Here is a 13,223-nt window from a genome sequence, read left to right on the forward strand (position 1 = left end):
AATTAAAGCCGAAGGCCAAACATGATCAATATCGAGTCTCATTTATTTCTTTCACATTCATCTTTACAAACCCACATCATTAACAACATGTAGGAAAGCAAAGGCAAAACACTTGTGTTGAAGCACAACAGTGCTTCAGTCGCCAGCATTTCCAACAGGATCAGGCTCATGAGATGAGCGTTTCAAATAGTCTTGTGTAGAGATCTCCCGAGTACAGCATTCATTCTTAAGCAATTGTTGCAGAAGAAGCATTACATCAACCTGTACAATACAAGCACACTAGTGGTCCCGAATGTACAACTGAATATTTACGGTAAATTAAGATTGTCAGCGGTCATAGCATTTTGCAGTAGCCCCCTACCGTAAATCATAAAATAAGAGCTTTGGTAATTTAGCTATCAACACAAAATGCAGCTACTAACATAGGTTTGATTTGGTCAGAGACAGAGGTTCTCATACTCTATATAGAGAGATTCGGAATGTGAGTATTTCACAGTAGCTTACAAATACACTTACAAACAACTTTGGTTTGAGGACCGTATGAGAGCCTGGTCCTCTGTACATCAACAACTGATGAAGTAGAGACAATAGTTCCAATCCAAACTGTAGAAAGCATGCAATATCAAAAGAAATAATAGGGCAACAAATGCTAGAGGACAGAGTACAATAATATAAGTATACAACTCCCTTTAAGGTACATATCATATAAAAACTCTAGAATAAAAACGTATGACCTGCTGTAGGCACTTTAGATGAAGAAAACATCTGACATGTTTCTAAAAATATCAAGTTAAGTATCATTCACTTAGCCTGAATCAAACTTTCCACCAAGCATTAGGTCAACAGTGACGTCTCCATGTGCCTGAAATGAATCAAAGTGCTACAAACCTTTCATTGTAAAACTCATCTTAAAACTAGTGCTGTCAGGCGATTAAAAAAATGTATCTAATTAATTACAGGATTTGTAATTAATTAATCTAATTAATCGCATTTTAATCGCATTACCATTTTATGCCTCATATTCTATATTCTATAATCATATTTCAAATTGCATGTGTCCGGATGGCAGAATTCAGTACTGTATCTACAAAACCTTCCGTTTAATCATCTTCCATCTATTAATTTGCTTAGATTTTTCAGGTCTGGTCAATTTGAGCATGGTGTTATTCACAGTCAAAGATAAAAAAAAATTTATTGATATTCTCATTTGGTTCATTACAATTTACTCAAAATAAAATGTTCATTCAATCAATCACCGCGCAGATTGATTGATTGAATGAAAATGTTATTAACAGATTGCAGAATGGGTACAATACAGTACGGCTCAATACACACAATTGTTAAGGGAATGCAGACCAGAGTAAGACTTTCGTCTTGTTTACATCAGGGTCCCCCATTTTCAATTCATAATGAATTGTAAGTAAGGGTGCAACTTGCACCGTGCAATCCATTCTTTGTGGATCTAGCCCACAGTATTTCTGACACTGGGAAATTGGCAATATACATTCCCTGAGATTCATAGATGTCCCTAGAATCAGATACCAAGAACATGCAAATGGACCATATTAAAAAAAATCTGTAAATGTGTATTCTACATGCTTATGGAATTAATGAGATACAAAAAAAAAATATTATAAAAAAAAAAAAAAAAAAACTTTTTTTTGTAATTAATTTTGAGTTAATTTTCATAACGTGATTATTTGCTGTGTAATTAATTAATCTAATTAACGCGATAAACTGACAGCCCTACTTAAAACCAATATATTTCTCTGTCTGAATTGACGCAGGTGATACTTTCTTGTCTTGCAAATGTAGATAATATAATAGGCTGTTTTCCAGTTGAAGAACTTCAGTCTATGACTGAAGAAGAAGTATTAAGTCCTGGAACTATAATTGTAAGTCCCGAAATGTCCCATTTGTGTTCTGAAGCATTCCCATTTCTTAAAACTTGATACCAGAACAATGCATTAAGTAAAATAGTATTTGACTCGACAGCAAAGATGTGTTGTCATATTACGCCGGGCTAATCTCCTATAGACCAATTTCGTCATCAAACTCATCTTCAAACGTGTAGCCCCTTCCACCATCTCCCCCTTCCTCCTCCTCCTCCTCCTGCCCCTCCTCAGAATCTGTCTCTGAATGAGAGTTGTCAACCCGTCTCCTGTCCAATGAGGTGACACCTTCATACTCCGAGCTGTGTGATGAGGCAGGACTAGGCGGCATATCTGCGCTGTGGTCGGTGACTTCCGCTGTCTCTTCTCCACTGACCGGGTTGGTGGCGTCTCTCTCGCCCTCGCCCACCGTCGGGCTGCCGCACTCCAGCTCCCCTTCGTCCTGGAAGTCGAACCCCTGCCCCCCCTCCTCCTCCTCCGAAGCCTGCCGGATTATTTCCTCTCGCTTATCACTGAATCTCACTTTGGGTCGCAGCCCTTTGGGTTTGATCCCGTTACCCTCTGTTCTCCTGTCCTCTCCCCTCTCTCCCGCCTCGTCTCCAACCTTCGCGACCATCTTCTGCTCGTTCAACTCGTTCTGCAAACTCACAGACTCCTCGTCCGTCGTGGTGGTGGTCTCATGCACCGTCGTCTCCACCGTGGCCACGCTGCCGTCGGGACTAAACACCTCTTCTTCGTTGGCGCTTGTCCAATCGGAGTCGAAACCCAGTCCGTCCATCACCCCTAGAACATCCCCGAGGATGGACGGGCCCAGGTCCAGATCCAAGTCCATGTTGAACGAAGACACCGACTCTGAATGCTGCAGTTCTCTGTTCTGTGGGTTTCCCACTTCGTCTGCAAGATCACTGTGGTCTGTTGGCGTCTCGGAGTCGGCAGCCGGCGAGACGCCAGGAGCGTCGGGGTCGGAGCTGGGCGGGCTGGGACCGATGGTCGACAGGAAGGAGGTGTCGCCGAAGGCGTCGCCTCCCCTCCCGATGTGCATGGTGTGGCGGAAGTCACCGAGCGGGGCCGAGATCATCGTGGGGTCCAGGCGAGGGCCCCGGGACGACTTGTGGAGTGGCATGACTGGTGAGGAGACGAGAGGACAAGAGGGACAGACGGTGAATGGAGAGTGATGGACGGGGACATAGATTCATTGGAATGATAAGAGCTAAAAAAGTAGAATACGAAAGGTAAAAGTAGGTGAGACACATGGCACAGAATGTCAGGCTGGAACATGAACATATAAATTGCATCATAACACTGACAAGCTAAGTGGAGCAACTGTCCTCACTCATTATCATAACATTAAAGCGCACTTATTCAGGCAGAAATGCAAAGTTGTGCTCTTATGTTCAAACAATGTTGAGCTGTCAAATCAATAGAAGAGCATTATGACAACTTGGAAGAAAGACACAGAAGCACAATACCAAAAGAAAAAGATATAGTTCAAGATCATTTTTAAAGTAAAGTTCAATATAATAATCATGCATACATTAATGACGCCGAAAAATGGAGTAGTGCCGCTCAGATTGTCACGTGGAGGTTGCTGTTAAAATCTGCCCAGCATAGACACCTAGTGGATTTATGTAAAGTGGCCTCCTCATATACTAGGCCAGCATGAAAACATCACTGTTGTGCAAGCGTGTGAGAAACCAACGAGCAACCAACTGATCCAGCAGCTGCCAAGGCCAAGCTGAGACTTGTACCTGAGACATACTCGAGCAAGCGAGCACATACTTCTCCCTGGATTCCAACCCTCCGGGCTGTTTTGAGAAAGAAAACTAAAGAAACAAACTTTCTCTTAAGACTCAACTACATCAAAGCCCCAATAATACACAGTCTATGAAGGTACAGTTACAGTATGTGTACTCTTTGCAACCAGGCCTACCGTTTGTTAAAAAATAAATAAAACAATAACGTGCTGTAATCAGCTGTCAATGGGTGCTACGTTGATCTAATCGAATGCACAGTTTTGCGTAGTTCACAAAATAAGTGCCTTCCAATAATGTATTAGTATTTTGACTCTTACTTAGCCTATCCCCCAAAAGGTGATTCTGACTCTTAGCCTGATCCCCCAAAACTTGATTCTGACATTTAATTCAACCGTCCAATATTGTCTAATAAAAGAAACAACTACTAGGCCTATATTTGATTGAAGAATATAATTTGAGAAAACAGCTGTTTGTGTGCGCGCGTATGTGTGTGTTGGGTGGTGGGGGGGGGGGGGCGATCGCTCCCCATTCCCCCACCCCCCACAACATTCCATTAAAAGTTGTGCGTCTGGTACAAATAATATTTTACAAGTTAGTGGAATGCGGAGGGCTATAGAGGAGTGCAACGAGGGGAAAGGGTGGGAATTCAAACGTGCGCTCTGCTTATGATCAAGTTACGGAGTGAGCGTTGTTACCAAAACATTGAAAGTATGGAAAACGTACCTTGAAATATAGTGGTTTATTAGCTTCCTCCCTCCTCAATATCCAAATGTTCATCTGGTTTTCGTCTTTATCTTTCTTCGGCTTTTTTCCTCGCCGTCGTTTGTCTCTGAATTTTCTTTTCTTTTTTTTTCCTACGGGATGGGCACACTGGGGTAGGAAGTGACGCGGACATTTATTAGGGAGTGTGCTATATGAAACTTTATCAGAGGCTCCGCTCCCATGCTTTGTATATTTGTATGTAACTATTGAGCTGTACTGTACCCATTCTGCAATCTTTAAAGTAAGTAAGTAAGTAAGTAAGTAAGTAAGTAAGTAAGTAAGTAAAGTTTATTTATATAGCACCTTTCACAGACCAGGGTCACAAAGTGCTTCACATAGTAAAAACATCAATAAAATGCAAAAGATAGTGCAGCATGGTAAAAGAAAATAATTAAAAACGTGAAAGATCAGGAAAAGCCAAAACATAAAAAGACATAAAAGATTTACATAGAGCATAATTCGCCAAACGCCTGTTTAAACAGCACAGTCTTTAGCTGCTTTTTAAAAGTGTTTACAGAGACCACCGATCTAAGGTCCAAGGGCAGAGCATTCCACAACCTGGGGGCCACGGTTTCGAATGCTCTGTCCCCTTTTTTTCTTTAATCTAGACAGGGGGACAGCCAGCAAGCCCTGATCAGAGGACCTGAGCGATCTGTTCGTGGTGTATGGACGCAGTAGGTCGCAGATGTAGGCAGGTGCCTGACCAAGGAGTGCTCTATAGGTGATGACCAGAACCTTAAAGTGAATTCTGAATTTGATGGGGAGCCAGTGAAGGGAAACTAAGATGGGAGTGATGTGGCAATATTTTCTGGACCTAGTCAGCAGCCTAGCGGCTGCGTTTTGGACCATTTGTAGCCGGCCCAAAGTGGATGCATCGAGGCAAGTGAAAAGGGAGTTACAATAGTCCAGGCGGGATGAAACAAAAGCATGAATAATAATTTCCAGCTCTACCTGGGACACAACAGATCGGAATTTGGCAATATTTCGTAGATGGAAAAAACAGGTACGTGTCAGAGATCTAATGTGGTGATCAAAGCGCATCTGCTAGTCAAAGATCACACCAAGGTTTCTGAGCTTGGGCCTCAGATTTGTTGAGAGGGTCCCCATGCATGTGGCAACTTCTGAGGTGACTTTTTCTGAGCCTATAATAAGAACCTCAGTTTGTTCTGCGTTTAACTGAAGGAAGTTGTTTGCCATCCAATCCTTGACAGCAGTCAGGCAGTCAAAGAGGGCAGATCATTTGTCAGTTTGTTCAGGCTTGAAAGAGACATATAATTGGATATCGTCAGCGTAGAAATGATAAGAGACCTCTTTGAATTGACTAATGATTACTCCCAGGGGGAGCATGTAAAGTGCAAACAGAGTAGGAGCCAGCACAGAACCCTGGGGCACGCCACAGGACAATGGAGCAGTCAATCAATCAATCAATGCCCGTGGATTCCATGAATGCGATAATTATAACTAGATATCTAAAAATAGAACGGGCAACTATGCTCAAACTTGGTTAAATGAAAGAATCCATCTTTCTCTCTCATATTCACCAATTCTGCATACTGTGCATACTGCATACTTATCCGACGTTCGATCATTGGCCTAATCAATACTTCAAATTGATTGATTGATTGATTGATTGAAAATTGTATTAACAGATTGCAGAATGGGGTACAGTACAGCTCAATACACACAATTGTTAAGGGGATGCAGACCAGAGAAAGACTTTCGTCTTTTACATCAGGGTCCCCCATTTTCAATTCATCATAACATATATGACATACATGACATACAGATACAGTAGCCTACTGCTACATCTATACATCTATGACGTACCAGATTTACAAATTGAGAATGTTGATTCTCTGTTCCCAATGTGTTACTAAATATGTCCATAGTTCATAACTTCCACATTATAAGAGTACAGGCATACTTGCATGTTTCAAGTGGTGGAAAGAAACTATTAAATGTAATCAACTTACAGCAATCACCCTTTCCCAAAAATGTCTGGAATGTAAAAAAAAATTATGGATTGCACGAGTCCTCTATCCTCTGCTCTATGATAGAGTAATGGAATTAGAGCTCGGGGAGGCTGTTTGTAGCCTGTTAGGGCTGAACGCTCATTCTATATTGAAGACTCTTCAAATCTGTTTGTCTGACAAGCTTAATTTCATACCAAGAAACCAGACCAATTATGTGTATCTCACTGAACTATCACCATGGCTTCAACTTGAAATACACTGCAATTATGTTTTTATTTTTTTTATGGAATGCCGTCAGTCCGGTCAACCCTCATTCCACAACGCTTAGCGACAACAGCGCACGTTATGTTTGGTCCTTGTAAGGGTGTCACTTGGGTCTAATTCATTCACATGGCTCCTCCGGGTTAATTCACTCACTGTGAGTCCGAATTTCTCTTGAAAGACATCTGGGTTACCACCACGCTGGACAGGAGCCCTCCTCATTCAACTTCCTCCCTTTGGGCAGAGAGAAAGAACAGCCGGCCTGCCTCTCTCAACCCCAGGGATTCATACAACAGTGCAGGGAAGTATGTCATTGTTTTGTGGGAGCTTCACACACACACACACGCACACGCACATGCATGCACATGCACGCACACACACACACACACACACGCCCTACATAGCTGTGTGATGATGCACCCAGGGACTTAATGCAGAGAGCTATGGGGCAAATCAGCTCCACTGTGTAGTTTGGGAAATGGACTGGAATCAATGTATTCGTATCTGTGACAATTCACCGCCCCTAATACAATACAATAATATACTAATATACAGTTATGTTTTTTAAAGTGACCTTTTTTGTTGTGTGTGTGAGAGAGTGCAAGTGAGGATGTAATAATAATATTATAATAATAATAATAATAATAATGCAGGACCTGTTCAGAGGTCTTTAATTGGCATGCAATTATCCTCAATGTTAGCGGTTAGCACAGGCGGTTAGCACACACACACCGGAACACACACGCGCATGCATGGTCTTTGTAGGATCGCCGATGCGATTTGTCTCTGCGCTTAACCCAACCCGTCGTCCTTCCCCCCCAAGGGCAGCCGGGAGCCGACAGGCGTCGGCGAGGGCCGCGCCAGGGGACCAATCCAAGTGCTCCTGCCCGTCTTCGTCAAGGACGCCACAGCGTTAGCGATCTGTTGTTGTGCATGTTTTTCCATTGGGTTTATCTTATCGGGGGGAAACCCTTGCAAGCACGGGGAGAACATGCAAACTCCACACAGAAAGGCCTGGGAGATACCCCACCTGGGTACCTGGCATCATGGAAACCTGGTCCCCAAGCGGGAATCGAACCCTGGACCTTCTTGCTGTGAGGCGACAGTGTTAACTACTTGTGTGTTGTGTGTGGTGTGTGTGTGCGCGCGTGCGCTTGGAGAGATCAGTGTTCAGTGACAGCAGCAGCTTGAACAGGCTGTTGTTGGGGTGGTGAGGGTCCTTCATTATTCTGCAGGCTCTGGATTCGCACGCTGTTGTATAAATCCTGCAGGGGTGGTAGTGCAATACCCGTAGTACGCTCTGCTGACCGCACTACTCTCTGTAGAGCCTTCCTGTCCTGGGCAGTGCAGTTGCCAAACTAGGCAGTGATGTTCCCAGTCAGGATGCTCTCCACGGCCCCAGAGTAGAAGGACTGGAGTATCTTCCCTGAATGTCCTGAGTTGTCTCAGGTGGTGCTTTTCCTTTTTTAACACTGTGTCTGTGTGTGTTGTCCATGTTAGGTCCTCTGTGATGTGGACTCCGTCTCCCAGGTACTTAAAACTGCTAACCCTGTCCACGATAGTCCCATTAATCCACAGTGGTGTGTCCCCTGCTGTATTCTCCGAAAATCCACGATCAGCTCCTTGGTTTTACCAATTGGGGTGCAGTGTGGTGAATTTTTTTTTTTTTTTGTGAACAAATTTTGTTATTTTTTTTTGACATGACATAAAACTAGACACACAAGCATTAACAGTAAATATCCACAATAAATCACAGGATTATACATTCCAGTATTTGAATCAATATAAATGTAGTTTACGAGATATATACATAATACTTGCAATACAATACAATACATACATTTTTTTATCCACTTTTTCTCCCATTTTCTATATTTTCTCCCATCCCAATTTCGTATCATCCAATTCAACCCTCCCCTGTCACGAACGCTGTTTCTTGCCTCCCACAAGCCGGCTGCAATGTGGACTAAGTCATACATAGCACAAGTCCCCTCCGGTACTTGAGGTAACAGCAGTCGCATCTTTTCACCTGCGCAGCTCGATCTCTCATTGGCGAGGAGTAACGCGTGGGAGGCTCACGCTGCCCCCGACACTTCCTGATTCTACTGCGCAGGCGCACCAACCGACCTGTAGGAGTCGCTGTCCACAACGCCCGATCCCCACCCATCAGTTTCCCACCCCCTAATACGGCCAATGTGTATTAGTACGGACGACCAGCTAAACTGAAAGCAAATGTGGAGCGCTGGGCTCGAACAGGCAAGCCCAGCGTCTCCAGATTTCTTGGCGAGCGCCTTGCCCACTACGCCACGTAGCCGCCTAATACAATACATACATATGCTCTTGCTCGCTCTTCTTCCCCCCCCTCAGGACCCCCCTTGGATAATCCATCCATTATTTCGTTTCTAAACAAGGATTACAATTCATATGCTAACCTTTATTCTCTCCACCACTTCTAACCAGATTGCAATGCTGGCTTCATTGACACCTAAAATTCTTGCTGTAGATATCTCTAGATAAATCACATCGAGATAAGTAAGAACCGATACCTTCAGGCACATTTTATCCGGTTGAATCCAGCGTGATGCTATCAGCTTTTTAGCAGCCGTAAGACCGGACAAAATTAGTCTCTTTAGCTGCATAGAGGCTGCTAACTGAGAAACATCATTCAACAACAATACAGAAGGCAGTACTGTACAGGTATGGTCAGAAAAAAAAATTCTGATAATTGCGTGGTTACTTCTTCCCAGAATATCTTAACAGGGGGGCATTCCCAGTAGGGAGACCGGGGCACAGTGGATCAGAAATCTTATATTTCAGCTTTTTTCCTGGCTTGATGACAGCATGGTTCTGGTCTATTGTGGAATTGATAGCAGAATATGTTCTCTATAAAACATGTCTATCATATCCTGCCAACTGCCAAATATGAGATGCTGAGATGGGGTTGAATGTAAAAATATATTTGATCCACTGTGCCCCAGTAACGGGGTACAGTGGATCGCTACCTGGGGCACTGTGAATCAGTCCAGATATGATACATTATTTTTTCACAAACAGCATCTTTATTGTGTGAACGAAGCAAAACTTTCATGTACAAATAAGACATGTCAACAATAGACATATCAACCACACCAACTGTTGAAAATACTGAAACAATATGAAATGTTTTGCTATACTAGTAGCCTATGTAAAATCCAGCGTAGTGCTGGGAACTTTCGCACACGCATCTGACACATCCTGTACATTTGGGAAAATGAATGTAAATTATACATCATGGTCTCTGACTTCTGTCTGTCCAGGTTTACTGATGTACAAAGGACCCCTCCTGGCTACATTCCTATCTGTGAACAAGATAATAACGGCAACACCTAATATTTTCATTTTTCGAATGAAAAAAATGCATCGCAAACTAAACGCACAACAGTGCTTCATCATATTATTCAATATTGAAAACCATCAGTTGCAGATGCTGAATTGTTTTACAATACCTAGTGCAGCATATTTGAATACAAGGAGAAATTGACTGGAAATATCATATGGCGTGCAACACGTGCTGTGCCACCATGTTGAATGGGGTTGGGCAGCTTTGCTACAACATCTTCAAACAAAACTTCTGATATGTCATCGATATTTGGGAAAATGAACGTGAATGACTTTGGTTTCTCACGTCGCATAAACTTCACTTCAAATGTGGTTTCATCAGCATCCACAATGCGGCTTTGGACCTGCCCTACATACATTGCATTGGTTTTCTTTGTTGCAAACTTTGTCAACACAAAATCTGTTGCATTCAGAGCATTGCAATCCGGCAATTCTAAATCCTCTAGTTGGCCATCATCAAGGTCATCATAATCTGATGCGTCATCACAAAGTCTTCTTGCATCAGCATCCACGTCAGAGTTTGACGTGTCTCCCTCCATATCATCATCGAATTGCAGCTTCCGCTCCTTCTTTTTAGCTACTTTTGGCTTTTTAGACTTGACTGCCTTGTTTATTCTTCTTCCTTTTGCTCTGCTCGTTGGCTGCCCTGATTTGTTCTTTGATTGGAGTGTCTGTCAGAACAAGGGTTTTTCCCTTATTTTTTCCACCTTTGTTTTTGCGCGGTGGTGCCTTTGGAAAAGGGCTGATTTCTTCTGGTGTGATGATAGGCCTACTCAATTCTGTTGAAGTTGAACCAACTGCTTCGAGTGCCTTTGAAGATGTTGCGGTGTCATCTGGGGCTTCATGTGAAATTTCTGGTGCAGGTCGATGAAGTTCTTTGGCTGGTTGTGGAGGTTCTGGATCTGGGTCTGAAAGCTCTGGTGCTCTCTGTGGAGGCTGTTCAGCTGGATGAGGTGGTTCTGGGACTTCAGCGATTGGCTCTGCAGATTCTACTGCAACAGGTCGATCTGTTACATATGAACTGAGGAAATCATCATCGCTGAAGATATTGGGGTTGAATGGATAGATGCCAGATACTCGAAAACCGGATGTGATATTCTTTGGAGTGAAGGCTAACGGGTAAGCATTGCCCACTATCTGAGCGATTTCATGGATTGTGATAGCTTGACCGGGGTGGTTGAGCATGAAAGCATTTGCTGCCTGGTTGAAGAATGCCTTGAAGGGTCCGTACACAGATCGATCCAATGGTTGCATTTTGTGGCTGCAGTGTGGTGGCAGAGTTAGCATAACCACACCGTTGTCCTTGGCAAGATCAATGGTTTCAATCGATAGATGGGTGTCATGGTTATCCAGTATTAGCAAAACTGGACGCTCCTTGGAACACTTGGTTGACTGGATGAAGTGTCGCATGAATGCTGTGAAGTTCTCAGTAGTCATCCATCCTGTATTATGGGCAGCTCCAACAGTCCCTGGTGGAGCACCATGGATCATTGCATCTTTGAAATGCACTCGGGGGAATAGAAATGGAGCAACGGAATTTCCAGCAGCATTTATTGTACCAAGCATTGTTACCAAAGTACCTCGCTCTCCTGAGGTAATCTTCCCCATTTGCTTCACATTTTTGCAGGCGATCACTTTTGTGTTGCCAACTTTCTGGACGGTCATGCATCCAGTTTCATCTGTATTGTATATGTCATTTGGGCCGAACTTATGTCTCTTCATAAGCTTCTCCAAGTTGTCAAAGAAATCGTTCACATTCTTTTTGTTAAAACTTGTTGCCCGTGATAAACTGGTAGCCTCAGGACGACGTAGCGAAAGGTTCGGGAAGCGCTTCATGTACCCTGAAAACCAATCTTCGCCAGCCAAACGATTTGTACTCCAGGATTCTGGGAATGTTTTTCCATTTCTAGCAGCAAATTCATACGCCAGCACACAAACTTGTTTTCGCGTCAGTCCATACTGAATTTTTGATGCTTTGATCAAGATAATCCTGCAGAAGTGTCTCTTCGGCATGCGTCAAAACCTGGCGGCAATTGTACTTTGGTGAGTATGCCATTGAATCTTTGCTTTCAGCATCTCGTGCTTTTTCCACGTATCTACGTAGAGTTGAGAACTTTATATCGTCTGTTTTACAAACATTGCGAATACTTTGTCCCGTGTCAAGTACTTTCTTGACGGCCTCTTTCATTTTTTCATTGTCGGTATTCCCAATTTTTCTGGAGTCCAGTTTTCTGTTGCGTACCATTTTTCTGAAACCAGACAAAGCACGCAATAATATGGCAGAGAATTTATATATATATATAGTTATATTTGGAATAAAAAATAGTTAAATTGAGGAGTTAATATTTTTTTTTGATATTTAAAGTTTTTTATTTTTCTCAAACAAGACAATACATACACAACAAAACAAGACAAGAAATGATAATAATAACAATAACAACAAGGGGCGAGGGGGGGGGGGGGGGGTTGCAGAGCGTTACAAAGGTTCAGTAGACAAACTTATTCCAGATAGTGATCTAATAAACTAAAGTCCAATGGGAGCGAGACATGGGTATATCCATATCTGAAACACAATGGGAAGCAGCACTTAGGAATAGTACAAAAATATCAAAATGTGTTAGATATAAAATTATACAATTAAAGATACTACACAGGGCCTATATAACACCCTGTACATTGAATAAAATGAATCACACCCTACCCAAATTGTGCTGGCATGGGTGTGGAGTAGAGGGTACGCTCATGCACTTGCTGTGGCACTGCCCACTTGTTAGGAAATTTTGGTTGGACATTGCTGAGGACCTGTCAGTTACTCTCCAAATTGACATTAATCCTTGCCCTATAATGTGTATATTGGGTGTAAAAATGGACACTGCTCAAGCAAAGATTGTAAATAATACTGTAGCACTGGCTTTTCTAGCATGCAAACGGATTATTTTAATGAACTGGAAAGAACGCAAACCGAACTGCTTCAGTATGGAGAACTGGCGCAAGGACTTCATGGACTTGCTATCGATGGAACAGGCTGCTCTGTCTCTTCAAGAGAGTGATAGGCCCAATGGCCTTCAAGGTCCCCTGAACTTTATTAGATCACTATCTGGAATAAGTTTGTCTACTGAACCTTTGTAACGCTCTGAGGAGTTAATATTGCCGTTAGTCAACAAACAAAGCGACCTCCTTTTACCGGGGCACAGTGAATCACT

At 42.9% G+C, this 13,223-nt stretch overlaps 1 protein-coding gene across 2 annotated transcripts; it reads right to left on the bottom strand.

Annotated features, from left to right (window-relative positions):
* Positions 1-33: 33 nt before the first annotated feature.
* cdc42ep5 (CDC42 effector protein (Rho GTPase binding) 5) lies at positions 34-4,507 on the bottom strand. Of its 2 annotated transcripts, XR_014620772.1 has the most exons (3): positions 4,370-4,507; positions 1,758-3,017; positions 34-914 (listed from the first exon to the last, which is right to left on the bottom strand). XR_014620772.1 is itself a non-coding variant. In XM_084336124.1 (2 exons), the coding sequence occupies exon 2, from the start codon at positions 3,013-3,015 to the stop codon at positions 2,032-2,034; it is 984 nt and encodes a 327-aa protein (XP_084192250.1). In that variant the 5' UTR covers positions 3,016-3,017; positions 4,370-4,507; the 3' UTR covers positions 34-2,031. The 2 variants fall into 2 exon arrangements, 1 of the variants encoding a protein (XP_084192250.1); XM_084336124.1 differs by having other exon boundaries at positions 34-3,017.
* Positions 4,508-13,223: the final 8,716 nt, after the last annotated feature.

Source organism: Notolepis coatsorum, assembly GCF_963971535.1.
Source record: "Notolepis coatsorum genome assembly, chromosome: 19".
In the NCBI taxonomy this organism is placed as follows: domain Eukaryota; kingdom Metazoa; phylum Chordata; class Actinopteri; order Aulopiformes; family Paralepididae; genus Notolepis; species Notolepis coatsorum.

Excerpts from the sequence above, each read along its gene's own strand:
- cdc42ep5 (XM_084336124.1), bottom strand. The coding sequence starts at position 3,015 with ATGCCACTCCACAAGTCGTCCCGGGGCCCTCGCCTGGACCCCACGATG.